The sequence below is a fragment of the Thermobia domestica genome, chromosome 9 (assembly GCF_964235325.1).
Source record: "Thermobia domestica chromosome 9, izTheDome1.hap1.1, whole genome shotgun sequence".
In the NCBI taxonomy this organism is placed as follows: domain Eukaryota; kingdom Metazoa; phylum Arthropoda; class Insecta; order Zygentoma; family Lepismatidae; genus Thermobia; species Thermobia domestica.
In genome coordinates this window covers 87214866-87242523 of record NC_137462.1, presented here as the reverse complement: position 1 = coordinate 87242523, position 27658 = coordinate 87214866, and the positions used below count along the sequence as shown (strand labels likewise).

Here is a 27658-nt window from a genome sequence, read left to right as displayed (position 1 = left end):
GTCTACCAGTCAAGACTTTGAAAGCATTCTATTAAACCTATATGACATGCTCACCTAAGCCTCCTAGACTTGATAACCCTAACAATAATGGGTAATTCTATAAACTATGTAGTTCCTCAATATGAAGCTTTTGCCAATGACCATTCTTATTCCTCTTAGCTTCCTAGAATTCTGTTCTCAAATACTTCACTCAGAGTAAGAGATTATGTGTGACAACCATTTCATTGCATATAGTTTACGAAAAAATTGTCTTTTTTTTTCTTTATATGAATATAAAAGGAAAAAGTAGAAGGAAAGCAATGGATAGGAAGAATAAGATAAGCATAATTTTAAAGAAACAGAGTCAAAATTATTTTCCAGGTCTGTCAAATGTATAATAATAATAATAATAATAATAATAATAATAATAATAATAATAATAATAATAAATATTTAGATAGCTGAGCTGGATTCCAGCTTGCACTACCTAAAATTTGTCTTTTAATCAAGTTCAAAAAAGCATCTTTAGTCAGTAACTGAAAATTATATTTTCAACAGTCTTCTTCTTCTTCTTATAAGGTTTCTATAGACTTTTTCCCTGTAATTTTAACACCAAAACAATCTTAAATCCCTGTGAAACTAATATTCTTTGCTGGGTCTTCCATAAAAAATTATACAATACCTTACTCCACTCCATTTGTTAGCTGAAGTCTTCCTACAATCCACCAGAAAACTGAAAGAGAAAACCATAAAAATGTGGTCGCTATAAAGCCTTCCAACCACCCAAACAACCAAGTAACCTTAAAACCTGATTTTTCTCAGTTCAAATTACCTAAAGTAATCATATTGGAATTAATAAAACACACAACTTATATTGTCTAATCTAATTTTCTTTTTTTTTTCTTTTTATTTCGTATATTTACATTTTTTTTTTCTTTTTTTTTTTTTTACATTTTTCTTCTCTTTAATTTTAACTTTTCGACTGCTTCCACCCGTTTAACAGCCAATATTAACAATTTAGCTGTTTCCTCATCCAAGGGAAACAGTTCCCAGAGATCATCTTCTTCTTTCTTCATTTTTTTTCTTTTTTCTTGTTCTTGTTCTTCGCCCTTTCTTTTTTCGGATTTGTTGTCTTCATTTGCAACCGCCAATAACATTGCGTCTATTTCGTTAAATGAGCCAATAATCTCGAATGATGTGGATGGTCCCTCCATTCTGCAAAAAACAAAAATAAACACTTATAAATATCAAATAATACTATAAAATTTCAGATGTTATATTTAAGCAGACGTGCTATTAAAAATATATCAAAATAGGTATCATCTTATTTTTTATGTCTCTCAATAATTCATTCAATCAGTTCACTGTTCTATTCTCAAAATAAATAGCTACTGTACATTGAATACTCAGTTATCACTCTTATACTTATTCGTTTAGCGCCTATAATTTGATCTGTCAGAGTTATTTCATTATTTAAATATCAGTTCTTAAAAGTTGGATCTTCAATACAAATAATGACTCTAATTATTTTTTATTTATTTATTTTACATCAGTAAAAAACTCTGGGGATCTAAGTTACCTAAATTATGATTATAAGGTAATTTACCTATATTTCCAACAAAAGTAATATTTCATTCCTTCAAACATAAACATTCTATTTTTTTTCTACAATTTTATCTTACTTTTAAAAGTAACCTACATATAACTGTCTACAATACCTTAAAAATTACCAGTTTGAAACATATTCTAACAAAATTACTTTGTAACCCTCCCAACAAAAAATTTCAATGTCTGTCTGTTTTTTGCCTACATATTCAAAATATCAAATAACATACGTCCTTATTGCCATTGTATGAACATATTCGTATCATTTATATGAAATTCCATAAAAATTAAGCAAAAGTTTTTCCTAGGAAACATTTCTATTTACAATACTACCAAGATAATATTCAGTTATCATTACGTTTTTATTTTACTTTTTCCATACAAATCCTAAATTAATTTCCTCTAGTACATTCGGTTCATAGTTCTATTTTCTGCTTAAGTCATCATTATAAATATTTTACCTTTAATACCATGTCACTTGCCACAGCTAACAAGTTTGTATGCACCACGGTCCTCCGCTGACCTTCTCGTTTTCGCGTATAATCTTTCTGTTTTAATATCAGTCATTAATTGTAGTCTTCTTTGCCCCCTCCCTTTCTTTCTTGTTAATATACCCTCTAGAACATTCCTTAACAAGAGATTTGGTTAACTAATCTTATACTAAACAATATTATCATCATAATTTTTTCGGAATGCTTCCGTTTCCTTCCACATCCTTAATGATCATCTTCTTTTACCCTGACTCGCATTACCGTGCAATATAAAGTGCTAAGTGCCATAAAATCAATTCAATATTTTCAATAAATTATTATAAGAAAACAAAATCCATTTTTCCTAAAAAACTATTCTCGTTCATAAGCTCCTACATTTCTAAGCGGTTAACGTACGCGCATTTGCCATAGGTAACCAGCGTTTGCTTCCCGTGGCAAACTCATGTGGTGCCCATTGCACGTAAAGTTGTAGGTCCACGTCTCATATTCCATGGCTGCACAAGGAAACGCTAAACTCAAAATCAACTTAACTCAACTGAAATCTTCTTTATACATACATTTTAAATACGGTCATTTGATTTTTCCATACTTATATTAATATAATATAATTCATAAATTTACTTTCAGTCTGAGTAAATATTTTAGCCCCGCAATGCTTTTATGTTTCCTGTATTTTTATTTTTTATTCTTTCGGACATAAGGCCAGTTACATAAAGCTATACAACAGGTATAACGCCATATATATTCCAAAAATAATAATAATATTTAAGTCGCAAGCACACGCCGTGAAATAGTGATATTCCCAATAAAAAGTCCATATGGGTATTAATTTCAATTAAATTTAGGCATTAAAACATTTCTCTGTACGTTATTAGTTAAATCTATACTAATATTACACATGCATGGTTTTGCCCAATTCTTTAACTAACAAATATAATTCAATTATCTCTTTTCCAAAATAATTATGACACACTTGCACCTACATTACCATTTTTCATGTCATAAATGTTGGTGTGTGTTTCCAATATTAAAAAACTGTCATTGCCAAACTGGTACTTAATAACAGTCTGTTTTAAATCCATGGCATTTTTACGTAACCTTCTATCTACACGCAAAAATATATGGCAAACTACACTTTTCCAATTAAGCTAGCGGTGCATTAAACGTAAAACAATTCAGTTCAATTCAACACATTCACTCAACTAATTTCAATTGCACATTATCTTACATAACATTGCTTTTGTTTTTCCAATTCATGAATTAACTAAAAGTTTATATTTCATATCCTCTTTCTAATAATAAATTCCAATATTTATTAAAGCCAGTTTGCGGTACCGCGCGCCTCCGGTGCTTCAAATCTCTCATACAATCCCAATCCGCAACAAGTCAAATTTATGCTGCGCAAACACCGTATGCCTACATTTTGTCGGGGTTCTCCCGCTTCCTCCCATTTTTCTTCATTCCAACATTTCACTCATCATCACCGTCTCCTTTAGCCTAACAGAAATACACAGCAACGGTGCGCGCCCTAGCTACCACGTCACTGTAAAAAACCATGTAAGTACTCTCATCATGCATTTTCTCGCAATTTTTCCCTTTCATCCCACACTCTCATTCCACCATTTCATCCATCTCTCATTATTACCCTTTACCCTAACCTGCATAAGGGTAAAACGTCAAACTTAAAAATTTTATTTTCTATATCATTAATAAACTTTTATTTTTGCACCATCTTGTGCTTTTTTCTCCATATGTTCCAACGGTACCTCAATGTTATAATGTACACCTCTGGTGCGTGCAATCCCTCCTTCAATTCCCCCGCAAATTAACTTTGTGTTAAACATCATTCTCTTATTGGGTTTTCACGTTTTTCTCTCACTATCTTATTCCAACAATTATTGAGTTATTATTTATTTGCCTTAATCACGCGTCAGTCTTAGCATAACTGGTATAACCGTGAGACGTTAAACTTAAAAATTTCATTTTCTATCTTTTCATCGTTTCCTCTATATATGTTTCAAAGGTATCTCTCATGCGTAAGGTCTTTTATTTAATCCCTAGACATGTAACTTTTTAGTGGACAACATCGTGTTCGTGAGTTTACTCGGGGTACTTCCTTTTGCTCCTACTTTCTCATTCCACCAATTCTTCCAGCATCATTCACTTGCCTTAATCACACATCAGTTTTAGCCTAAAGGACATAATCGTGGCACGATAAACTCAAATATTGCATTTTCTATGTTATTTATAAGCTTTTATCTTTCCAGCGTTTCCTGCTTTCCTCTCAATAAAACTAGGCTACACATACTATACTCAAAATGTTCGCAACTAAAACTAATCTTTTCCAAAAAGTCAATTAAACATAATAAGCTCCACAGTTTTCCTCTCTTAAGTTTAAAAATAAATAAAATAATTTATTTCTTACCTCAAATCTCCAAATTTCTTTCAAAACGCTGATAAAAAAAAAAATCGATCCAGGAAAAAATCTAAAACAAAAATAAGAAAAAATAATTAGTATAAATTCAACACATCCTTCACAAGCACACAATATCATTCTCTCTCTCTCTCTCTCTCTCTCTCTCTATATATATATATATATATATATATATATATATATATATATATATATAAACTTTAATAAAAATTACTTGGGTGGTTTAGAATTAAGTTCTATGCTATTATATAAATTTAAAAATTAATTCCACCATCAGCTTTTCAATATTTCTCATTTTATTTTTCTTAAAAGTCAATAAATAAAAATAATATTATATTCTCACTTCAATTATCTATAAAAGTTAAGTTCTTTCGTTAATACTTTATAGAATAAATATAAAAAACAAAATTCAACTTACCTTCCAAATATAGATATTTCCGGTCAACTAAAAACTCCTTTCCTCAAATATTAAACACAGACGAACTAGCACAGAGTAAGTTCTAAAATACAACTAAGCGTGTTCTCCAAAACAACATATTTATATTTTTTTCACAAATAAAAGATTCAAACTAACGCCAAACATTTTACGCTTTCTTTTCTTTTCTTTTTTTTTTTTTTAAATCTTAGCGTCCCCTGCAAACACTTTCGTCCAATTACTGTATGTCTTAAAGCAAAATTCTTTTAAAACACTACCCCCTACAACTTCCCTTCAATACAACACAAAATTTACGCAACTATCTCTCTACAAACAATAAATTCACACATAAAAGAAACTCTTTCCCTTAAATACAGCTTGTAGCGTCTACATAATTCACAATAGCCAAAAAAATACAATACACTTTTGTAGGTTCTGCAAAACGAAAACGAAACCAAAGGTTGCCTTTTTCAGTTTTATTATCTTATTCAGCACTGGAACAGCTCTTTTCCCTCTCTCTCTCTCTGTAAGTATCGCACCATACGTTAACATAATTCTTCAATACTAAGGCGTTCAGTTTTCGTGCTTCAAGTCTCAGCTTCAGTCACACTTTACACCACATACATATTTTAATATATCTATAATTCACGTTATACATTATCCCATCTAACGTAGCAAAGGTTCAATCCCCGACCCAATCAATTCAACTTTATGGTAAACAAACACCGTGTTCGTGGGTTTTTTCGGGATTCTCCCGTTTCCTCCCACTTCCTATATACTTTTAAGAGCTTATTTTAGCTCCCATATTTAGTTCAAACACATTAGATTGTTCAGAGTTTGTAAAAAACAAACGAACCAAAAAATAATCATCGTCTCCTTCACCTTAGCCGTACACGCATCAAAGGTGCGCGTCCTAGCTACTACGTCAATATAAAAAAAGCATCTAAATACTATCATCTTGCAATTTCTCGCAATTCTCCCATTTCCTCCCACTATCTCATCGTCTCCCTTAGCCTAATCCAAATAACCATGCAACGTAATCTTAAAAATTTCAATTTCAATATTCCAACTACAAAAAATATAAGTTTGTAAGCATCAGTATTATACACAAATTATTCACTAACTTCATGCCTCATGTAGCGTCGCTGTTGAAACCAAAGCAAAACTAACATCAAGTCAAGTCAAAATCCATTCAATTCATATTGTGTTCCTTCGAATTTTCATGTATCTTCCTATCAATTTTAATCCAATTATCACAACACTAATAAAATATTTATCTTTAATGTATCAAACATCTATGTTCCAATCCTCAGCTCACAGCATATATATTTTCCCATATTTTATTCTATTTTTTTTTTCTCAACTATAATATAATATCAAATCAATCATGTCTCTTCTCATATGCATCTTTTCAACTATATAACATAAAAATTTAACTAAATTAAAACTTCAAACAAATCCATAACCCCGAAATATCTAAATTTCTATTGCAAATATTATCTTATTTTCCACGTAAGTTTCTCACACTCCTTTTCGAAACTACAAAAATCCATTCATGATAGTATCCCTAACTTCAACAATACTTTTTTTTCTTTTTTTCTCACTCTGTTAAACCACTGGTATAATAACAATCTTACTCACAACCTGTCTGTTTTCGCCCTTTCGTTTTTTCACAAAAACAAGTACAATAGCTATTCTTTAAAGTTAACAAGAATCTTTTCCAGAAAAAGGGCTTTTTTCTTTTCTTTCTTTTTTTTTTTTTATTCTATCAGGGCATGCTAAATGGAACATTTTTCTGTCTGACAAGTCAGAAAAATCTTTTTTTTTTTTTTTTCTTTTCTAAAAAGAGCTACGTTCAAGTCGAAATTACAGGGAGTCTCATCCGTCAACAATAAATGTCACATACGTTTTCTCAAATAACTTTCTACATCCTAACAACTTAAAAGATCTTTTTTCTTTCTTTCTTTCTTTTCTAAAAAGACTTAGACATGCACGTGTGTCGCAACCAACATCACGTTTTCTCATCCACACACAAAAAAAGTTTCGCTTTCTATTGTAGTAATTTTAACTATTCCCACGTTAATTTAAACTGGTCCTTTGGTCAAAAGGACACTACACTTTCCCTATGCAATCTTGTGCCATGTATCTCAGTATGGGGCAATGTAACACGTAACTATCTCTTTCTTACATTCTCTCTCCTTCAGTATAATGAGCGGTACCTCTCCATAGGGTGCATGTTACAGTGCCCCCAATTAACCAATGTCCAGAGCACAGTTCGCCCCCCCCTTCACCTCCAAAAAAACTTGGAACACACACATACAAGCAGGTGTCTCCTATTTCTTTCTTTTCCATGCATTAAAAATCACAGTCCCCTCATTAAGCAATGTCCAAAAAACTGGACCACCCAAAAATATAGCACACCTGTGTATATGTTTCTTTCTTTAGTACACATCAAAGAATTCTCTCCCTACCTATGCCATTCTTAGGTTACATGACTTTCTCACGTCCTGCTGTTACACTATTTTCAAACACCCATATCTCACTTTCAACTCGTACTTTCTTACTTCCTTAATTGACAGAATGATGGAATTACGTGACACTTACAAGAAGCTTTTCAATTTTAAATTCTATCCTTTTTCTTTGATGTTTCTCATGTTTCTAAAACTCATTTCACATGTCTGTCTCACCTCCTACGGTTCAAGTATTGTGCAACATCCATATGTCACATTAAATTGACACTTTGTTACTTCCTTAATTGACACAATGATGAAAATACGTGACAGCTTCAAAAGAAGCATCTGGTACGATTACAATGGTGTTTGTCGGCTATCTATTGTCTATAATACCTCACACGAAGGTTACATATCGGTCCTACAACTACTTTTTTCATGCATTGTTTTCTGCCTTTGTCCTTTACTTACGTCACCTTACGACATGCCATTCTTTTATTATAGGTACCTTCTTTCTTTAGAATTAGTTTCTTGAATACCAAGACCAACTGTGTTGAAGATTAACGAAAAAGACTTGTGTGGACATGTTCTGAAGTTCCTTTAGGTATTTTCAGCATTTGAAGGAGGAATAACCAAGGAAAAAACAAGTTTCTTAAAGGATTGGGGAAAAAATGGTAAGTAATCAACATAAATTGTATAAATTAATATAAAATTGTATTAAAATATATGATAAAATAGATCAGAGGAAATTTACGCCCACTTTCGTGAGAAATTTGCACTGTTGATTAATTCTTGTGAGACTGAAGGAAATTTGTACCAGTTTTGGTGAGAATTTTGCACTGTTGACCAATTGTTGTGAGAATGAAGGAAATTTGTACCAGTTTTGGTGAGAATTTTGCACTTTTCTCCAATTCTCGTGAAAATAAGGGAAATTTGTATCAATTTTCGTAAGAAATAAGGCGAAATTATATCAATTTTGGTGAGAAATCTGCACTGTTGATCAATTTTGGTGAAAAAAGGGCTCTATTCTACTGTGTAGCCAGCAGGTTTAGGAAGAAGGACCCTCCGTTTTTGAAGGGGTCAACTACAATGTACAATACAAAATAAAATTGTGTTGCATCTACTGTTTTTGAGGCGTGATAAACGGGAAAATTTTGGTTTCCTTCCGGAAAACTAAAAACACTGTTTTTCAGGTTATTACTATTACTATTATTATTTTATTTATTTTTATTTTTTGTTTATATTTTATTTTTATTTACTTATTTATTTATTTATTGCTTTTTCTATATAAATTATATTCTAGGTACTTTTTATTATGTTTCACCAAGAAGTACTGCCCCGGACCAAACATTATACTTTTGTGCATAACTATTTCAATTTAAGCCCTTGTACACACAACCTATCTGTAAAGGTAACCAAGAAAGTTCTATCGCTCTCTCACCCACAACCTTCGAACATCAATATGTCACCTGGGGCTAAGACGTACCTGGAAGATAAAAAATAGTCCCCATCAGCATCGACGATCTACTGCCAACGTTTTGGAAGCCCATGGGTTCCATCGCGGTAGAACTTGGTGGGTCGTGAAGCGAAGAAGGTATCTAGTGCATTTTGCACCTCTACTAAGGATTTGAATTGGCGTCCCCTAAGGTGATTCTCCAAGGAAAGGAACAAGTGATAATCGGACGGGGCAATGTCCGAGGAGTATAGCGGATGCAATAATGTTTCCCATCCAAGGCGTAGAATGGTGTACCGGGTCATCTTAGCCACGTCAGGCTTAGGGTTGTTCTGTAACAGGTGTACCCCTTTGCGATTCAGAAGTGCTGGTTCCAGAATTTTGAGTGTTTGTTGAACACTGCTCAATTGCTAACAGTACACAGTTGCATTGATGCTCTGACCAGCTGATAGCAATTCCCGATGCCGCAAAGAGTCCACCAAACACACAGGAGGATCTTCTTCTGGTGCAGTGCTGGTTTCGGCTGTTTCGGAACCGATTCATGGGATGCTAACCAATGACAACAGCGCCTTGTAGCTTCGTACAAGACTCACTTCTCATCACATGTCTATACCCTGACCTGAAATGGCTCCTTCCTCAGACGAGACACCAAACACAGGCTCACGTTACCTTCTGGCCTGGAGTTAAATCATGTGGGACCCATCGACCCAACTTGTAGTGTTTCCCAGTTGATGGAGATGCTGCCGAATGGTTTCTACACTCTCATTGAGTTGTAGTTGCAGTTCCTCACATGTCTGGCGACTGTTCGCCTCAATTGCTGCCTGAAGATCTTCAATTTCTACATGTGTTGGTCTTCACGGTACGTGGTGCGTCTTCGAGTGTTTCGTCACCGTCTTTAAATTTGTTAAACCACCTCTACACTGTCCGCGTAGTCAGGACACCCTCACCAAAGGCCTGGCATATTTTCCGCCCTGCTGCAGCGGTGTTTGACCGCATTTTGAACTCGTACAGCATACACTCCCTTATGACGCTCTGTGGAAGTCCCATGTTTACTCTGTCCTTACCAAGTTTACGGTGTAACTGAACTGCCACAACCAAGTAGTATGTTAAATATATCCACACCAACAACTGACTTTCGCCTTATCTCCATTCATATTCAACTCACGGCGTGAGGGCCAATGGATCACAGACCTCCACAAAAAGGGACAGAACATTCTTGGTTGCTTTTATACATAAGACTGATTTTCTTTGAAGTTGCACTTAATTTCTTTAAGATTTCCTAACAAAAATATTTATTTATTATTTGTGACTAAAAACCACTATATATTATCAACAGGTATATCTCACTTCCTGTTTTACACCAAGTAGCATCAAAAAGAGCGAATGATATCCAAACTGAAAAGCTGAATAAAAACGTTTTCTTCACCAAATTTTCCACCTGATAAAAAAATGTTTTTTAAAACACTAATTATAGGATATATAAAGTATAATGTACTTACTAATTAGTTTAGTACTATTGTTTAATGGCAGTATTTATAGTACCTTGCTAAAACATCTGTCTTCCAATTGACAAATATAAATCGCATTAAATTGTGTAATCTGCTGTCACAAAAAAGTATACCATATTATTTTCCGATCGGTATAAGGAAGATATACCATACTATTTTTCGATCGGTATGGTAAAATAGTATTTTCCATACATTTTACCGTAAATTATTTGGTAAGGCGTGGCCCTGATAGGCTCCCCTGGTTAAGTATATATAAAAAAATCAATATTATCTATACCTACAGTGTCCAATCAAAGTGAAATAACCTCGGCTGGAAAGAGAATAACCATCAACAACAACATAATGTCATGCAACCTTTCTTGTTAGTGTGTCCCATACCCTAACAGCACAATTACATAGCAGGCTTGTGCCTATCAAGTTTCCACAGGTACATGAGAATGTGTCCAGTATGTGCGTTATGTAATATCTCTGAGAGAGAAATCACATGGATGGCAAGTCATAATCACAGTCTATGTCCGCCCCTAGGCACATGCCTGACATGTATCAGGGAACGTGCCTAATATGTTTTAGGTATGTTCCCCATGCCATAAGCATCAATGAACGACAAAATATGTTAAATCGCCTATATGCGTAATGTGTTTACATCAAGGTGAGTCTAAAAAACATTTTAAACAAGTACAAAAAATGTACCCCAGAGTAGCCGCAAACCACCAACCTTTGGATTACTAGCCGCGTCCGACTTGGCCACGGAGGCGATGAAGAGAACGTCGCTTATAAAGGGATAAATTGCTGAGGTCTTTTAAATTTGGCTGATCAGAGTGCTCCTTTAACCGCGTATAATCGATGATAACCGTTTGGGATCAGATAAAATCTACTCGCCATGTAATTTTATAACAAAATGACGAGTGTCTATTTACTTTATTTCATAGTTCTTCCATATTCACTTTCAAATGATCTGCGACAGTTGCTATCTAATAAAGGTGATGCGTTTGTTGCTTCTGGTACACAATCGCTTAGAAAAAGAAGTAACAAATGAATCAAATGTGGGAGATGAATTTAGAACACCTAAATGGCGCATGCCTAGCACATCTTGTGCTGTTAGGGTATTTGGAACAGGATGCACCTAATGGACGTACCTAGAACATGACAGATATATGTCCTAAATGACGACATAAGAACAAATGACTGTTAGAGTGCGAAACTGAGCCAGGTATAAAAATGCTATATTTGTGGTACGTAGTTGCAAAATATCAACTAGGTGTAACAAGTACCTAAAACTGTAGGTAGCTGAAGTACATACTTAGCACATGATTATCATATGTGCCAAGTATCAATTACCTAAAAAGTAGCTGGGACACCTAAATGGCACATGCCTAGCACATCTTGTGCTGTAAGGGTAGATCCTGAGAGAGGGATGGGATAAGAAGTAGAGTAGTGGAAAACTGCAACATTTAAATAAATGGCACATTTCATCCAAGAAATAGAAGAAAATATAATGCAAACGGAAAGTAAATTACATGTAAGAAGTATAAGCTTTTCAATCTGCGAAACAAATAAGGATGAAAGGGACACTGTAGTACGTACTTCAGTCCTTGTCACTGTTTTCACTTATGACCACACAAATGTTGTCGTGTTCGAATATTTTGCTCAATATTTGTGCTGGTTTTGGAATCGTAGACAAAAAATCTTCCATAACTTTGGTAATAAATAATGGCTGCAACATGGGAGCAAGAGCCAACTGTTCGGAATCAATTTACACAGTCGCAGCAAAACCTAATGACACTTTTGTAACCGTCTGTATTTGGTTTTAGATGAAGCATTTGTACCTTGCTTTGCTTGTAACTTGAATACACGGTCGAATTGGAAGGACCCACAAAACAATCCTTTCAAATATTTTTCGATCACTCGGGGGAAATCCTCAAGGTTTTGTGAAGAAATAGGTGTAAACGGAAGTTCGCTTGTTCGCAATTTCTTCTGTTCAACAAAGGCTGCAAAGGCGTTTTCGTTTAATGAAGTTTTCCCAGATTTCATAATTGCGGTGACTGCGGAGTGGTTTTCATCTGGTGTCATACGTATGAAGAATTTATTATGTAGAGAACTGGTAATTCTATCGTGGACCTACTGATTAACGTGGAATCCGAACCACATGAGCTCCCGCCGGGAATCGAATTTTGGTTATTTGAATCAGCGCAGGTATTGACGAACTGGGAAAGTACATAGCATTTATCTCCATATTCCCGCTTTGGTTGCTGTTATCTCTTCCTCTTGCCCTCTAACAGCGACCAATTCCAGCCTTTAATGTCCTTTAGTTTGCAAAGCTTCCTTTTAGAGGCACAAATAATACATTACTGACAGCAAGCTTATTATCTATTGAAGCCTGAGTAAAAGTGAATTGGGTAAGATTTTTCTTTGTAGACTTTTCCTTTTGTTCGTTTTTCTATGTACGTTTTTGTAGCGTAGATAGTATAATGGCTTGAATTATCACACACACGCACACACACAAAAGGAAAAGTCTACAAAGTCATATATATGAGAGAGAGAGTGAAAGACGAAATTCCACGAATAATTTTTCTTAGCGAGTTTTCGCCCTAAATTGGTCATTTCGTCTCCCATTTAGCGACTTTTTGTATCAACTTGTTGGCAACATTGGCTCGATCACAAATTTTGGAACCTGTGGCATTAAAAGAAGAAGAAGGGGAGTTGACGTTTCTCGAATTGTCTGCTTTTGTCGCAGGAAGCGTTATTTTAAATCAGTTCATTTTTTTCTTAATATTATTTTATCAAACTATAGCAATGAATGCACCGCCAACATTCGAATCATTTTTACTTTTCGAGGGAGAAAAAAAGTAAGTATGATTGTAAGCATTTCAACACCATGTATATAACTAATTCCTTGCACTTACCGAAAAGCAATAAGATCAAATTTTGAATAAAACTATTAAATTGTCACAGTTGTATTGAAGTGAATTGAAAGTTCGTGTGCAGCTTTACGAGCTGTTAGCACAAACTAAATGTGTGACGCCGTAGGTAAAAATGATTTCATTTCAGAAAATGCCATTTCGGGTTTTGTTCTGCAGATATGAACCGCAAGTCCTTAAAAATTTGTAAATTTACAGAAGAAAAAGAATAGTGAAGTGATTTTGAATATTATATCGTTCTGTTGTTCACCGTGGACCATTTAACTTATACATTGATCTTTTGTATAATCCCAGTTTTTTCGTATATTCACCGTCCTTGACGCGCCTGATCCTTTCAGTGGAATCCTCACGCAGGCTCATCTGCTACCACTTTGCTCTGATTTACTCGCGTAGATACAGTTTGTAGTTTTTAATGTTAATGGCATATGTATGTACGCTGTATTTATGTATGCACCCATCTACCGGCTACACAAACAGTTGTTTGTTGATTTAGGTTTCTGGGCTTTCGGCATCTATGGCCATTAAGCCCATCTCGTTTTGGAGGGATGACGTCCCTCGGCGAGCACACTACCCGGGGAAAAGGAAGGAAGGAAAAGGTTTGGGACCAGTGGCGTAGCAGCTGCCCCCGCAACCCCCGCAGTGCTGGGGGGCCCCGAAGTCTTGCTATGAGTAAAGATTTAAAGAAGTAGAACTTCAATCTTACTTCTATCAGCTTTTCAACTAGGGTCCCTTCTCTATACTTTGCGGGGGGGGGGGGGGCGCAAAAGTGTGCTACGCCATTGTTTGGGACGTATAAATTAGGTACCACCCCGGCATTTACCTGGTGTAAATGAGGAAAACCTCATTCAAGGTGAAAGCGTCTTACACTTTTTCGACCAAGTGCCCCACCAGGAATCGAACCCGGGACCGCTTGCACCGAAGGAGAGAGCGTTAGCAACTATGCTACGCAGGGTCACAGTTGTTTGTTGAGTAGATGGTCGTACAGGTACTGAACGTTTAACTGAACTATGTTGTTTCTCGCTGGTTGTAAATTAGGAGTAACTGGGCGTTCGTTGTTGCTAGAGCCCGCCTTTAGTCTCACGCTGGCCCATCATATCCTATTACGTGCTCGATAGATTCTGACACTTAGAGGAGAGGAGAAGGTGTGTAGTGAGTAGAGTATGCAAGGTTGCCCTCATTGTATTAGAACAAACATTATCTTGATGGAAAATGACCATACAAAATGTGCTAGTGTAGGGTCGAAGAACAGAACTCAATGTGCTACGCTTTACTCATTGAAAAGAAAGCTAGGCGGAAGAGATGTCTAGCTTATTCCTCATATTTCTGTACTAGTTATGGGTTCTGATCTGTGTATCAAGAGCGAACACACGTGTTTTTTCTTTTTCACTAGGAATTTTTAAATAGCCATCATCGAGATGGAAAGGACATTCTTTGCTCAATACTACCCCTCACCTCGCTTCTACAGTTTTTCGACAGCACCGAAGGCATTCTTGGTGATCAACCTCAGGGACACAGGAATGTACTGCTGCCTCAAACAACAAGTTGTTTCATGAGGAGAGCGGTCAATATTCTGTCAAGCATGTGTGCTGTGGGAATCCTTCCTTCTATAGTGTACACCTGCAATGGATCACTGACACGTAACGACCTACAGTTCTGAATACAACCATCCGACTTCTCGCAACCCTACTATATGCCTACGCTTAAAGTCAGTTAATTGCAGATTAGGTTCGCTGAAGTCATTCTAGCATGACAGATAGATCGGATCCACACAGAACTAATTATACGTATAGGTGCTCATTGTGTTGACCGACGATTTTCAATCTGATAGCGTCATAGCTTTTAAAGATACTACGATCTGCCTACTCTGAACGGTGGACAGTATGCTGAAGAATCTTCAAAATTAACATCGTCTCTATGGACACATATTCTATGTTACAGACGATGTACCGGGATGTTCAATGCCTTTCCAGCATTTAACCAAAGAGTTAAATGATTGCAAAATTTTAACAAATGAATACTTTTTTTTTTTTTTTTTTTTTTTTTACCGAGGAAGTGGAGAGAGAATAATGTGTATTCGGCGGAATTTTCATGTATTTACTTTTTAGACTTTCGCAACTGGACAGTTCCAAACTAAATCCACATCAGTGGATGATTTTAAAAACAGTGTATCGATTGCTCCTCTACTTTTCATGTTTTTCCCTGTTTCTCATACTATATTTGCCTGTTTGGAATTTAACGGCCTTAGTACTTAAACTAGAATCCAAACCACTATTTGAATTTTTATCAGGCAAGTACTCTCAGCAGAGATTGAACCCAGACTACGTGCGTTATCCATTTGACCATAAGGCAACATAATGAGATTACACTTTAAATGTTGCGTACGACTTTCTCGCCAAACGGTTTTTGTCATTGAAAAAATACGTGTAGAATGTAATGATACATTATCACTCTAATCGTTTATAACAGAACAGAATATGAAATAGAAACCTGCGTTGATTTGCTTTTGCTCCAAATGTAAGCATCTTCTAATGAACCCCTCCCCCTTTTTTTAAAAAAAGGATGTATATATGTAATTTTTAATTGCAGTTTTTTTTTTATTATTATTATTTGAGAATGAACAAGCACGTAGTTCTTTATAGAAGGAACAAGTAATAAGTGCAAGGATATTTCTGTAATTGATTTTTAGCTGGTGCCCCTATATAAAATACTTCGATTGGTTTGAATTTTTATCTATTACTAATCTTTATTACAATCCTGACTCTTACAACTTTTAAACGGGATTTAGACATGCAATTACAAATTGTTTCTGAGTAACATATATGTTTACATTTTAAAAACTATTGCTTATTTTAACATGTGGTTACTTTGTTCTGTTCTTTAGAATAATTTGTTGTTTATCTTTTAACTGAATTTGGTTTTTCTCTTTTTAGTTTGGATTACTTTATTCATTTTGCTTGTTACGTGTTTGTGTTATGAACACTTATTGTCGGTTTCTTTAGTTAATATATGGAATCTATTGTCAGTTATTTTGTTAAAACCATTTGCTGAGAGTCCTCAATGATTTTGCGGCTAATAATTAATGGAAGATACAGAACTAGCATTGGGTTATTTGGTGTCAAATTTCAGTGCATACTAGAAAATCGCCTTTTTGTATCATTTAGTTTACAAAGTAATATTGAACTAGGTTATGTATTGAGTTAACAATACTATTTGTAGAAGAGACATTTCTTACAGAAAATTATTATTTGAAGCTATGTCTTCTTTCTAAATGAATTATATCTTGGAATATGTATTATTTACATCTTGCAAATTCTTTCATTTTCTAGGATAATTAAAGAGCAGGATACGAAAGTGCCCAATGCAGCTATCTTCACAATAAACAAGGAAGATCATACGTTAGGAAATATGATAAGAAAGTAAGTATATACATTATATTATTACTAAGTTAGTGAAGGCTTACAATATAATAGAAATTAAAATTTTGGTATGCTACTGTCAATCCATGCAATTATTGCAGTGACTTTTCTTGAAAACATACAACGTATTATTGTTATACTATTAGCGCAGTGATACGTTAAGACAGAGACCGGTTCCCTGCTCTGCCCGCTCTTTGACACTCTTTAACAATAGATTATATATATTTTTTCACAGTGTTTTCGGAGTTGCAGGAAGGAATTGTACTGTACATCATAACATCCATTCAGATAGTTCATTGATATTGAAAGGCCAACCCAAGACACAACCGTCGCAGTGTACTATTCTGTCTAGGCGAGGATATTATTTTTCAACCACATTTGCCAATTCTTCCACTTTTTATGCATCCTGCTTCCCGAATCTTGGCCAGCTGACTACCCCCTGTACGTTTATGCAGTTGCATAATCCGGGCTATTTCAACATTAGTTTTACCACACACACTTCATGTTTTAATTCTAGTGGCTTTCTGTGGTGTAATGTTACACGTTTTACCCATGTCGATGTCCCATATCATAAACCGTAAATGAATATTTATGGGTAAGACTATCACTTTCACATTTGTTAGTAAAAGTAACATTACTAGAACAACACACTTGCGTAACCCAGGGCACCTACACAACAAGTAAGGAAGCAGAAACAGATACTTCACGCTTGGAATGTGGATTACCTTACTGAGCGCGGACCTCACCAAAAGCAACATCGAGTCATCTATTAGATGAACGTTTAGCATGACAGATTTGTGTTTCTTTTCCCACACATTTTGTTGAATATCATCAATGATTGTAAAGATACGAAACTTCTGTGAGTGGATTTGGATTCTACATAAAATGTCCTTTAATTTGATGTATATATCAATGTATGTATGTGCATGTTTACGTAGAAACTTCTTTGAAATCCTTATAAATGCGTAAAATTCCAAGGAGTTGCTATTAATATTTCCACGACTGTATATATATGTAATGTATCGTACAAAAACAAAAGCTATTATTCGATTTTCTAAATATAGTTGATTCCAGATTCTTTTTATTTATTTATTTATTTATTTATTTTTTATTTATTTTTTTTTTTTGTAAAGTTTAATGTCCCACGTTTATGCATCGACACTAAGAGAGACGTTGATGGAATGAACGAAATAGTGGAATGAAGAAGTGGGAAGAAACATAACCTTGAGAAAACGTACGCAGCACATGGTGTTTGTCCATCTTAAAGCCCACTTGGCACGAACTGGTATTAAACCAGGGACCCCACGCATCAGAAGTAAATAATATTTGCTTATATTGTATTTTCGTGTACAACAAGTGATAAAGACAATACTCCATATTCGTGTTCACAAGTGAAAATACTGTATGACATAAAATGCTTCCAGTTGTCAGATTTTATATATACAGGGTGTTAATGAACTATACCGACAAACTGTAAGAGGTGATTCCTTACATCAAAATAAGAGAAAAAGTTCATATGGACCTGTGCGGAAAAGTGCATAGTTTCAGAGCTAGGGCTGTCCAAAATCGCGAAAAAGTTAAATTTCAACAGGCCCTATTTCGAAAACTGTGGGTGGTGGTTCTTATCAGCGTAAAGGAAGTCGTGCATACGCAATCCAAAAATGCATATTTCATTAATGTTCAATGAGTATACGGATTATTCCCTGCGGGGTGAAGTTCCCAGACATGCCATCAACCGAATTTTGAGATATGCTCTGACTTTATGATTGGTCCAAAGTAGGCAAACGATAAGCCTTGATAGCAGTGAACACGGAATCCTTTGGCGCGATGTCTTGGATCGTCTGCAGCACGGTCTCTCGTACTCGGGAAAATGCATGGTGCGATGTTTTCTTTCACGCTTATAAGTGAATAAAACGTGAAAAGTACGGTAACGAAATACATATCATCACATGTTATTCCGAACAGAAAGAAACATGAAGCTACCGGTTTCTAACACTTCTGCCTTTCCTCCGAAGCATTGGATGTCCATTGTTGTCGAGGTTTATCTCCTGCCTACTTGGACCTTTCTTGAAATCAGGGTATATCTGAAAACTCTGTTGAAAACATAGAGAATTAAACCCCCTAGGAAATACCCTCTACACTATTGACAAATGTAGAAATATGCACTTTTGGATTGTGTATGCGTGGGTTCCTTTACACTGATAAGAACCACCAGCCACAGTTTATGGAATTCGAAATAGGGCCTATTAACATTTTGCTTTTTCGCGACTTCGGACAGCCGTAGCTCTGAAACTATGCACTTTTCGCCATAGGTCCATATGAACTTTTTCTCTTATTTTGATGGGAGGAATCATCTCTTACAGTTTGTCGGTATAGTTAATTAACACGCTGTATATATATACTGTATATATGTATGTATTGCATATGAGTGTAGGTTACGGTAAACGAAACAATATTTTACAGTATTGTATTGAAGTGCTAAGCGTTCATTGGTATCGCAATTCAACGATTTAAAATATACAGGAATTTCACGAATTACACATATCTTCACAATAGAGCAAACTTCGGGAGGTGGTTCTACAAGTGAAGAACAAAATAAAAAGTCCGTATCAACCCGCGTCTGGCAATCAGTAATGTAGGAGTGGCAGGCGTCAGAAATTGTGGGAAAATGATCTTTTGAACTGAATATTGCCAAAACATGTCCCGTCGTAGACTTGCGACCTGCTCTATCCAAGAATGCACTTTTCAGAATCGTACAGTTGCTGCACAACAGATTTCTTCATAAAGCGGGAGTCCTGATGATAAACGTGGGCATAATTATATATGGGACCACGAATCAATGACATTATTCGTTTGCGGAACATCGATATCTTACGACAAATAATGTAATACTTCCTGTGCTTGGTTGCATAACACCCACATGGAGCGTGAAGTTTAATATTTTGCTTCCAATGCACATTGAGCCGATAAATGCTGGGAAAAACTTCTTTGTATCAAAGCCAGGCCGAATGTTCGTTGTCTTGGGGTATCTATTTTCGTAAAACCTACCTACCGCGTATGTCTGTTACTGGAAATATTTGTATCGTTTTCCATTTGAAAAGTCATTGATTCCTATACCAGTTTCACTCTGACAGCGACCATCGACATACATCAGGTATTGCATTATTTGTCATGAGATATCGACGTTCTACAGTTCGTTGGTGATCAGTGGTTTCATAATACTCATTTACGCTACGTATTCTTTACAGAATTACCAGGATCTTTTCCGCTTTGAAAAAATTCCGTACGCCTTCATTTCGTGATCTTTAAACGTATAGTTTGACAACAGGATAGGAGTCTGAGACGAGGATACATATTTTGGCAATATTCTGCTCGGAAGTTTGTTTTCTCATAATTTCAGATGCCTGTAATTCCTAAACTACTCATTGCCGGACGTAGGTTTAGTGGACTGTCTGCCACCGTATTTATTTATTTCTCAGAGTTCGCATTATGTGAACTTTTTCGAGTTGAAGTTGGTGTAAAAGTTTTAAGGATAAAAAAATAATGTTTGACTCTACTTTATCAATTTTTAAAATGTTTAAAGAAATATTAAACTATATTTTCATAAAGAATAATTTTAAAACGAGAACAAAGCCTCCTGTTAATATGAAAAAATGTTTATAACAGTTACAGTAATTACATTAATGTTCCTTTGCTTTTTCAGTCAGCTGCTGAAGGACCCAAATGTGCTGTTTGCTGGTTACAAGGTTCCTCATCCTTTGGAGCATAAGTTCATCATTAGGATCCAAACCACATCAGATTATACCCCACAGGATGCTCTTATGCACGCAATAACTGATTTGATAGCTGAATTGTCGTTGTTTGAAGAGAGGTTTAAGGTATGTATAGAAAAAAACTTAAGCTATCTAAGCTAATATATAAAGCATATATGTAGTTAGAACGATGGAATCCCGGAAAGGAGCATAAAGAATTAATTACCAGAAAATAATGAAAACACTAAAAATGTACATAATAAGCACTTCCTCTAAGTTCTTTATCAAATAGGGAAGGGGAAAAGCAGGGAGAAAAGAAAAAGTAAAGAACAGAAAAGTACCTAGACTGGATATTTTAAAGATCGTATGTGTGCTTTAAATTCCCTCCCTAGTTTTTCCCCTTTCCTATATGATAAAACTAAAGCGAAAGTTCGTTTAATGTACCTTTTTAGTGTGTACATTTTTAGTAGTTGGGAACCGAAGTTTAAAGCTGAAGATTTCTGAATGTATTATTACTGTTACTTCTAACATTTGTAACATTACTGTTGCTACTAACCAAATGTGTATTGAACATTAGTGAACAGTACAGTTTAACGTCTCTCGATTATGCCCTTTAGGCTAAAGGAGATGGATGATTACTGAAAGTGATGATTGTAAAATTAATTTGTACTGTCACCGGGAATCAAACCTGGGATCACGGGGCAGTAGATTAGCGGAGAGGGCTGACAATCATTTTCCAAAAAAAAAAATAAATAAATAAATAAAAAATAAAAATAAAAAATAAATAAATAAATAATAATAATAATATTTGTTTCTTCATTGTGTGTATTGCTCTAGTGACAGACAGGGTATGTGATTTATTTTGAGTTTGTTAAGTGCTTAAAAACAATTGCCTAGGCACATTCGTATGTTTTTTTCTGCTTTATGAACTGCTAATTGTACAATAAGGTCTTTAAGAACTTACATTAATGAGCTGCAAAGTAGTTATACTTGCATTAGTTTCACTATATGTAGATTCTTGTCCGTTTTTAAAGGGAGCGACATATTTTGAGCAATTTTTCTGTAACTAACGTAGGTCATCCTGGTAAAACACACTCATGCTCTACAAAAGTGTAATGCTTACACCTTTTCACTGTATATGAAATGATGCCGTGTAGTTAAAAGCATGTTTCACGAATGTAAATGCAGATGCTAAGATAAATTTTTCAAATGGTAGCAGGTTCATACGCTCTATAGACGCATTCTTATATAGTATTTCGTGCATCTATTGAGGGTAGGCTTCCAAATGACTATAGTGATTATAAACGTCCACTGATCTTCCACCAGATGGCGCTCATATAGCTTTCTGTAGTTTGGTTTTCATTGCACGACATGGCTAGCTTTCGGTACATGAACATTCCCCTTATGGATCACCTTGGGACATGATTTATGTGAATCGCATGCTGGATAGTTGGCGGAACAAAGGGAATAAGTTAACCGTAGCACGTTCTGTCGGTGGATTCTCCAACGCCGTCAGTGTATTAATTTCAGCGCAGCATCTGTAGTATCAGCTTCACTAGGGCTATTTCGCATGTAACTTTGATACATAGTCTGGGTGCGGTCACGCTGCACATCCTTACAGGATGGTATTCACAGCGGAGTGGCCAACAGCAAATCAGTTAATAACACTGTTCAACTTTGCTGGAACAACTAAAATGTGCTTTGGGCAGTGCTATAATATTGTCTTCCCAGAACCGATTCGACTTCGCATAATAGTAGAACTTTCTTTTAGACATCATACACAAGTGCCTCAATGGCGCAACTACGTTTCTGCGCTGCATCTGTTGTGTATCATGCCCTTTGCATTTTCGGTATATGGAAGCTTATCAGCCTGGGTAAAACTACAGCAATTTCATTAAATATGACAAATATTTCTTCTACCGTTTCCTGATTTCTGGTTTCTCTTAACTTTATAATACTTGTGAATGCAATAAATAAATTGACTTTTTTAACGTCAGTATCCGGTTCAACGAATTACTATTGAATCATTTCAATGTACTCTGATTTGTTGTTCAGTAATCCATAACCTAGTTAGGACATTCTATAAATTGGACTATCCTAGAGGTGTTAATAAGACTTAAATCATTGGAAACAAATTTACAGTGAAATTCCAGAGAGAGAGAGAAAACTAACTATAACTTTCCGCAATTCAGCCACTTTTCTCGTGAAAAACTATCTTCACTTAAGCCTCACTAATCCAGATGAATTGTAAAGTGTCATTTTAATTCTGGAATAGTCACAATAAAATCAGTTTTATTATTAAATGCAAAGTAAGATATCGGTTATAATGTCTGCTAATATAATGACGAAAATATTTTCTATTTCAGAGATTCTCTTTATGTTTGACCTCTTGTTTGTAATGCTGTCCTTGCCTGTGATTCTATATTGTGTGTTGTGTATGTGGCAAGCACAAGTAGCGAAGAAACTTACTGAAAACAGTGTTGGCAGCAGTAATTACTTTAAAAAATTAAAAAAAAAAAAAAGTAGATGTTTGAATGTTAGACAGACTTCTCAAAACTGCTCCCAGAGTATAGAAAAAAAACTTTGTAAGCAAATGCTTTAGAATTTTGTTGCGTTTCTTTTTTATGGAAATATGATCGAAAGTTGTACGTAATTCACTATTTTTTTTTTACAGGAAGCAGTCAAGGAGAAAAAGGAAGGCTTGGATTAAACCGGAATTTCGGGGAAATACATTTTATTTGTTCTACTTCATTTTCTTTTTTTCTGTTAAACGTTCGATGTGTTTTGTAAATTATGTAATAAAAGACTGAAACATAAAATACAAATGCTTTGCTTCCTGTTTATTGATCCTTTGGATTAAGTTTTTCAGTTCGTTTTCTTCAATATATATATATATATATATATATATAGAGAGAGAGAGAGAGAGAGAGAGAGTATATCTTGTAATTCAACAGTTTACCTCTTTTTAATTATAATATGCTATGTGAATTTGGTTTTATGTATTGTGGTGCTTTTGGCAGTTTAAAACTCACACTATGCAAGTAAATAGTATGCTGTCACACATTTTGTATACTTAGTAGTTTCATAAATTCCGTAACAGGATTTGCAGGAAATTAACACTATAAACTGACAAGTATGTTAATAGTATGCGCTACACGGATACTGTAAGAAGCAAAAGCACGAATCACGATTGAAAATAATCACCTTTGACCTTCACACAAGCCCTAAGTCTTCGTGACTAATCAATATCACTACGCACTGTATCCAGAGTAAGCTCCACTAATACTTTCACTAGAGAGTGCTTCACAGAGACGATACAAGTCTATCCTAAAGCGGAGACTATAATTCAGTTTGGTAGCGCGGACCAATCAGAAGAAATCTAATCTGGAACATTGTCGATCCGTATGAAGATGCCGAATCTTGCTGACCGCGAAAGAGGGTGTTGAAACTCCCGTTATCACTATCTTTTGAATGGCCAATGTTTTGACGCCTTTGTTACAGAAAGGTAGGAGCTGTCTGGTATCTTCGTATTACACACGCCCCATCACCATAAGGAAAGCAGGATGACGGATTTTTTGCTTCTTCGGACCCTTAGCAACTTCTGTAGAACTTGTAGCATAAGGTCTATTCTGTACGTAGAGTCAACGGTAAAAATATATTCATTTACAAACCAAATTCTCCCCTTCTCTATGATTGGCGTATCACTTTAGGTAGAGCTTTGCTTTATTGCCCTTCGACGTTTAGATTTGCTGCAAGCAGTGTGACGACAGAAATGACGGTAAAGAATTCCCTGAGTTTCCCAGGTACAAAACATGACAACGATGATACATACGTGATATATTTTCCCCTAATCAGACTTTTGTGCAGGACGGACGCTTCGCTACATGTTGATCCTATGAACTACTGCTGCACAATGTCCGCTCCCGGTTTTACGCGATGGCTAAGTGAGCTACACTAAGTCTCAGATCCAGATTTCATTGAAAATCGTTCTCTCAAATACCTAAAATGTTACCTTTATTATTAATTAATTTATTAATTCTTGTCTGCAAGCGCGCTCTTATTGGCTATCATGCTTTTCGCGTACTGCGCCTAAAACCCGTTACCTCAAGACTCACATGGCTTAAGAGAGCACTATAAACAATGAATCTTTGTATTATATGATTTTTTAAAAAAAAATTCCACTGCACAGAAAACTATCCAAATGGACCATTTTTCTAAAATAAAAGCAATGTCCAAAATTGCGTAAAATAAACTACTACAAAATTATATGTTTATAAATGTATAACAATTGATAAATATCTATTGCATTGTAAGCACAAAGTAGTACATTTTGGTATCTATAGATTTATCCCATATTTTAAAATCAAGAGTCTGGTGAAATTAGATCAGCTATCCACTGAGTATTGACCCAATGCACACGCTCATGTGCAACTTTATTAGCAATTTCCGTAAACTCATAAGCATTTCTGGTAAACACCTTCTTGCGAATTAAAATACATTGTAATGAAAATACAGAAACTAAAATATGAGTAACTGTAATGCAAAATCCATTCATTTGCATAATTAGCTACCTTATTTAATGCAGGACCGGAAACTGATAAAATCGAAATTAGTGGAGCGGAAAAAGGCTTGAATTACGCCTGCGTCAAATAAATTTACCATTGGATTGTTGATGTAACTGCATTTTATGATGATTCACCAATATGATATTCCACTGCTAAAGCAAAACATAATGAACACAACTACAGAACTTAAGTTCGTTACACATCATTAGAGGAAAATACAGATAAATTTTCAGTTTGAAGTTGACAATTAAAGATCAAGCACTCAATCACATCTAAATTCATCATAGAATTTTCACTTTGAATGATTATAAAATCTCATTGAAATTCCCAGACTTTTTCTGGTTCAGATTTGTCGCCACCCGAAAGGAATTACCCTGTATATCATTTATACTCTTGAGTCTTAGACTCCTACGATTAGATGAGACATTTTGCTCATCTACTTTTCCTACGCCAGCACAGATTGTTTCAGTACTGGATGTCTTCAGATATATATGCAGCAACACCTTCCCGATGTCCTTAACGGTGAGTAGTCGCCCTTCTCTGTGCCTATTTTTTTCTGTTTTAATTTCAATGGAATGCCTGATTATATAGTATGCGGATATCGTTTTGCTTCTGGAGAGGGTTGAAAACCCCACCTGCCACATATACAAAAAAAAAAAAAAAAAAAAAAAAGTTTGGAGTTGTGATAGAATTGGTAGTAGTACTACTAGGTATAGCGTAACTGTATTTTCTGGTGAGAACTCATCTATTATTTGTAACCTTGATTTGAATAAAACATATCTCAAACAGTAAAACACATACATATAATTTCTTTACAATTATGGTCCGAGGTTAAGGAGACAGTGATGGTAACAGTGAACGAAATGGTAGAATGAAGAAAGTAAGAGAAAACAGAGCTCCGAGAAAACCCCGCACACGGCGTTTATCCATGACAAAATCCACTTGATGGGAGCTAGGATTGAACCAGGGACCCCACGCACTACCACTGAAATAGTATGGCCCCCAAAATAACCTAAGGTTTGTATATGAAATACACTATTTTCTTTTGTCCATGACTACGAGAATCGCACTGGCGAAAAACTTTACGAAAACAAGTAACATTTTATATTTCTAATAAAACAAACTATATCTCTCAACAGTGCAATCTATTTTAAACAGAGATTTAGGTTTTGGTTTTTAATATATATTTGTTTCCTCGAGATGATTCGATCTTATGCTTTCACACGCATTCTACATACTGTGTACACAAACTCAAAACATATACAACATATACACGTATTCTCTTATTAACGCAATACTTTATATGGAAAATATACATAGAAGTTTTTAAATACAGAACATGCTCTTCTTGAATTTCTAGAAGTTTCTTATAAAACTGTTTTTGATTCGTAACATTTCTTTCGTATTTACATAATAAAATATTAAGATACGATAGCTGATGTTACCATATAAAAATAACCTTTTATCAACTTTACAATTCACACAACTTCGAATTAAAAAGAAAGAAATCCGTATAGAAACTCTCATATAAAAGTTGAACTACAAATTATTCCAAAAAATTTGTAACAACGTTGTAGTAGTTCTTAGGGAAAAATTACAACTAATATTTAAAACAAACACAAAAAAGTTATTTAATTTTATGTATTTAGTTTATTACAAAGGAGCAGGAGTGGGCACACTCATTAGAGGAGATTCCATCTGTTCGGTGCTTGTTCTCAGAGTTGGAGATTCTTGGTGTGCATCAACTTTCTTTTGTAACGCATCATACAAACTCTGAACTGTTTCAGTGTGCTGTAAAAACAATTACAATAATGTTAGTGACATAGTTCGTCTACATAGCAACGATTAACGTAAACTAGATAATATGGAGTTCAACTAATTTCTACGAATAACAGCAGTAGTCTATGTTTCAGAACACTTTTTTTTATTCTCCTCCTCTTAACATACCTATATTGTTCGACGAAATTGTGTGCGTCCAATATAGATAACACAAAGTTACATTAACTGTATGAGACACTAATTTTTTTGTAAATAATAAGTCGAAAAATCTAGGAATTATTTTAATACAATACACAACGTAACTGATGAAGTAAGATGGTTGTAAATGATGGATGATATATTATGAATATGATGTATAATAAACAGAATAATTCTATGGTTAAAATAAACATGTATTCGCAGCAACAAGCGTCATTAAATATTTTTCAATGTAGACTGACGACTAGGAAACCTTGTGAGAAATTATAGATAAATGTTTTTTTTTCTCCTCTCTCTCTAATCAAAGGGGGCGCGGTGGCTCAGTGGTAGAGCGTTCACCTCTGGTGCTTCGGGTCCCGGGTTCGATCCCAGCCCCCGCCAAGTGAACTTTGTGGTGGACAAACACCGTGCTCGTGGGTTTTCTCGGGGTTCTCCCGTTTCCTCCCACTTTCTTCATTCCACCACTTCACTCATCTCTCATCATCACCGTCTCCTTTAGCCTAACCGGCATAACCGTGGGACGTAAAACTTAAAGATTTCATTTCATTTCATTTCTCTCTAATCAAATTTCATGGACGTGTGCTACCAGCAAATTAATTATATCTATATTAGACAGTTAAGTCATGATTGGGAATACTTGCCATCTAAAATTCGTAATGCAAATATCGCACGATTCTGAAATTCAGGTATTTAAA

At 35.1% G+C, this 27658-nt stretch overlaps 2 protein-coding genes and 1 long non-coding RNA gene across 4 annotated transcripts in view; 1 reads left to right on the top strand and 2 right to left on the bottom strand.

Moving 5' to 3' along the window:
- Nucleotides 1-683: 683 nt before the first annotated feature.
- On the bottom strand, nt 684-4607 carry LOC145694035 (uncharacterized). The gene is made up of 2 exons (XR_014132896.1): nt 4501-4607; nt 684-1194 (listed from the first exon to the last, which is right to left on the bottom strand). It is a non-coding gene; the product is annotated as an uncharacterized LOC145694035 (long non-coding RNA).
- An 8396-nt stretch (nt 4608-13003) lies between these two features.
- Nucleotides 13004-23262, top strand: Polr2J (DNA-directed RNA polymerase II subunit RPB11). The gene is made up of 4 exons (XM_081771480.1): nt 13004-13181; nt 16580-16669; nt 20373-20547; nt 23096-23262. Exons 1-4 carry the CDS (start codon nt 13129-13131, stop codon nt 23129-23131), a joined length of 354 nt encoding a protein of 117 aa, XP_081627606.1. The 5' UTR covers nt 13004-13128; the 3' UTR covers nt 23132-23262.
- A 3350-nt stretch (nt 23263-26612) lies between these two features.
- The window catches only part of NELF-B (negative elongation factor B), a 41874-nt gene continuing 40828 nt past the window's right edge, over nt 26613-27658 (bottom strand). For both annotated transcript variants that reach the window (XM_081771478.1, XM_081771479.1), the window contains exon 13: nt 26613-26777. In XM_081771478.1, the coding sequence (XP_081627604.1) occupies nt 26640-26777 (138 nt within the window). In that variant the 3' untranslated portion in view covers nt 26613-26639. The remainder of the gene's footprint in view (nt 26778-27658) is intronic.